The 3,790-nt window shown below is 28.8% G+C and overlaps 1 protein-coding gene across 1 annotated transcript; it reads right to left on the minus strand.

Moving 5' to 3' along the window:
* Positions 1-637: 637 nt before the first annotated feature.
* LOC120270720 lies at positions 638-1,500 on the minus strand. Its single transcript, XM_039277795.1, has 4 exons — positions 1,342-1,500; positions 1,101-1,271; positions 836-1,024; positions 638-742 (listed from the first exon to the last, which is right to left on the minus strand). Exons 1-4 carry the CDS (start codon positions 1,459-1,461, stop codon positions 692-694), a joined length of 531 nt encoding a protein of 176 aa, XP_039133729.1. The 5' UTR covers positions 1,462-1,500; the 3' UTR covers positions 638-691.
* Between the last annotated feature and the right edge of the window lie 2,290 nt (positions 1,501-3,790).

The raw sequence follows: 3,790 nt of genomic DNA on the forward strand, positions 1-3,790 counted from the left end.
CACAACATTGGTTAAGATGAGCAAATTCATATAACATTATAACATTGATTAAAATGAGAAGTTTGTTCATCTATTTAATTCCAAACCGATCCCGGAAGAAGAAGAAAAGCTTAGATTAGTTCTTCAAAATATTCAAGTAATAATAATAATAATAATAATAATAATAATAGTTGTTTTAGTAAAAATAATAATAATCCTTCAAAACATTTTGTTGTTTTTGAAAAACAATTGAAATAAAATTTTAAATATAATTTAAAATTTAAAATTGCAGTTAAAACTACAAAGAGTATTTAGCACTTGGGACCCGTAGAAGTGCGTACAATACATACAATTGTACTTAATTTTAAGAGAAAGTTATGGCTAATTGAAGTTAATTCAGAATTACTTTAATAAATCTCTGATAAAAGTTAAGCAAATAACCGACACCATGAAAGCACTTTTAAGAGCTCTCCTTTCCACAACCAAAAGAAAAGCAACCACATCACATTAATTACTTCTTTAATCACCAACCTTTCTTTGATGAACTTTGGAGAAGTAGAAGAATCACACACACTGCACAAAAGAGTAAAGCAAAGAGAAGCTAGTTTTCTTCCATTTGACATCCAATTGACACTCGGTACAACCTCACCCATCACACAAGAAACCAAATTTACAAAAACATGAAGGTAGACACTTGATCACAACTTTGATATCAATGGATGCACCCCATACATCCAAACCAGAAGCCCTTTGCAAATTTTTTCTGCAAACAAAGAGACAATAAATATATGTAAGAGATTTAAATATCTTATATTCATGTACATGTTTATTAAAATAATATGTATTTAACAAATACCCTCTTGGATTTCTGGTACAAGAGCTCAGGTGAGATCCTATACAAGTCCTCTTCTTCAATCTTTGGAGCTGAATGCTTTCTTGGCTTCTGTGTCACCAAATCACAAGCCTTTCTCTGCTGCTGCTTCTTCTTCTTCTTCTTCTTCTTCTGCTTCTTCTCTTCACTCTCTGGTTTCACATTTTTTATCACCTACAATAACACCAAACAAACTCAGTAACAACGGAAACAAACACAGGTGAGAAGTAATTAATGGTGAGATTTGAACCTTGATTTGGTGGTGATATGCATAGGCAGGAATAATCTGGACAGGAACAGGGAACAAGTCCTTATCTTCCACAAAGAAATTCCTAGCAGAATCAAAATACTGAGTGATTGGAACTCCATCACTGAAATCCCAGTCACCAAATGCTGGAATGTGGCAATACTTCTTCATTTCCTACAAACCAATAGGGATGCTTAGAACATGTAAACAGAGTAACAAGGCATAAGAGTTTAAATTAACAGACCTCCATTGTATGTTGGGCAGTGAAGAGAAGAACTAGAGTTTCCCACAACAGAGTCTCAAGTTTGAAGGATATAATAAGATAGAAAGAGGGGGAGGGTTGTTGGGGCCTACACCTGCTCATGCTCTTGCCATAAAGGCTTGAACTTTACCTTTAAATTTTATTGAATCGTGTGGTGCATATTCCAAAGCCAACGCCCTCATCCCATGCTTGGGACTTGGAGACAAATCAGAGAAATTTATGGGTTTTGACTAGGGTCATGGGATTATAAGAGTGGAACCTTCACTTTTTTTTTTTTCACCTAATTTCTCTCCTTCAAAATTTATGATGTTTGTACGGTAGGTGTGGAGTTATTATGCAACCCATGACTTGACATTTGCTTTTTTTTTTTTAATCTTTTTTTTTTCGTTGTAAATTTATGACATAATGTATGAGGTGAACAGTTCATATCTAAACTATAGATGGATGTTCATTTTGGTTGTACCCTTCTCACTTTAATACCTTGTTTACTAAAATAATAAATGCATTTTTATTAAATTAATTTTTATAAGTAATATTAAATAATTCGTACTAATATAAGTTAATATATAACAAAATAATTTAACCATCCCACTTATACAATGATTATACATTTATACTCTTTCACTAAGGTCAAAACCAAAAAAATAAAAAAAAGTAAACACAACATTTTTAATTACAAAAATTAAATAATGGTAATTTAATTAAAAATACTCAATAAAAGGATTTGGTTTATAAATAACTAAATAAAGTCTTAATTGATTGTTATTTGAAGGGAAAGGTTCCATTTGTTAGCTTTCTTTGTTGTTACAAAGAGACCATTGTCAGTTGATTTAGTATATTTAGTTTTTGGATAAAAAACTAATAATTAGGTAAAAAAAAATAAAAGAAGTTATAAATGAAACATAGAGTAAATTGGTGAGGAATGTTTATTCCAAATCAAGTAGTGGGAAAAATGGGTGAACAATTGAGTTAAAAATAAAAATTATGTAAAAGAGTAAATTAGTGAGTAGTGTAAATTGTAAAACATACAGAGCAATGTGTTAATGAGTACTTGGGTTGATACAGTGAGCACTTGGGAAAAATATTGACTGTTTGGATAAAAATAGTGAGTAGTTGGATAAAATGTGAAGAATAGCTAAAGATCTTTAAGAATTAAAAACATTAGACTTTAATCTAATGGTTCTTCAAATCATTTAGAAATTTCACATAAGAAATCAAATCCTTTATTCAAATAAATATCATTTTAGTTGTTGAGCTTAATGAAAATGTTGATTGGCTTTTTCATAAAAAAAACTCTCGCCAAGTAGAATTTAATAACTTGATGCAAGATCTAAAGTTGTGTGAGATATTAACAATGACTAACTACTCGATTGAGAGTTAAATTTTGCTCATTAAAAGTAAATATTTTGAGAGTTTATAGTTGACGTAATCGAATTATATCTATTTTTTAATTTTCACATAATGAGTTTTATAAATTAACACATCCATAGTCCTTCACATCTATACCTAAATGACTAAATGATCTAAGGCCTCTCTATTTAAGTTCATTAGTTTATGTTTTAATTTTTTATTTCTAATAAAAATACAAAGAGAATAGAACTAAATATTTGGGCAAATTTGGATTATATTCTCTTAATATCTATTAAATTAAAATAATGGATTAGGATTAACCAATGGTTACTGCACATGACTTCTCTAGCCATGATCCAATGTAAAACTAAAATATAAGATCATTGAGTAATTGTCCATGACAATGGGGCCATGAGTGGTAGAACATAAAGAAAAAGAAAAAACAATATTTAAAAATAAAATAAAATTATATCACAATAATTCCTTGAGTCTCACATGACACTAGAATTTTTTATTATATAGAGTTATTTATTATTGAATATAACTTATTTTTTAATAATATTATTCAATAATATTATTATCTTAAATAATTTATAGTAAATATAAATTTGAAAAATACATGTGAATATTGAATTTATTCTAATATTATCAAATAGACGTTGGATACACCAAGGACATATCGAACCATTAAATATATATATATATATATATATATATATATATATATTGATAAAGTGGGCAAGCTATGCGTCTCAACTGTTGGAAGAAAGAACTGATCTCTCGATCTTTCACCGATCAAAGAAAGAATTATGTTTTTTTTTTTCAAAAGATGCCTAAATTGTTGAATATATTGAACAAGAATCCATTTTGAATATGAATTTCTATATTTATTGCATATATTTGTCGGTCTATGTCACCAAACTTTGAAGGAATCCCTTTCTTTGAAAGTTCAACATTTCTCTAAAAAGACTAACAATGTGATAAAATACAAGTTAAACATTGCAATACCTTTTCACTAGTATGAAGGCCAATTTAAGAGGAAAGAGAAAGGAGAAATATGAAAATTTAATCAAGTGACTGA

This window comes from Dioscorea cayenensis, chromosome 10 (assembly GCF_009730915.1).
Source record: "Dioscorea cayenensis subsp. rotundata cultivar TDr96_F1 chromosome 10, TDr96_F1_v2_PseudoChromosome.rev07_lg8_w22 25.fasta, whole genome shotgun sequence".
NCBI lineage: Eukaryota > Viridiplantae > Streptophyta > Magnoliopsida > Dioscoreales > Dioscoreaceae > Dioscorea > Dioscorea cayenensis.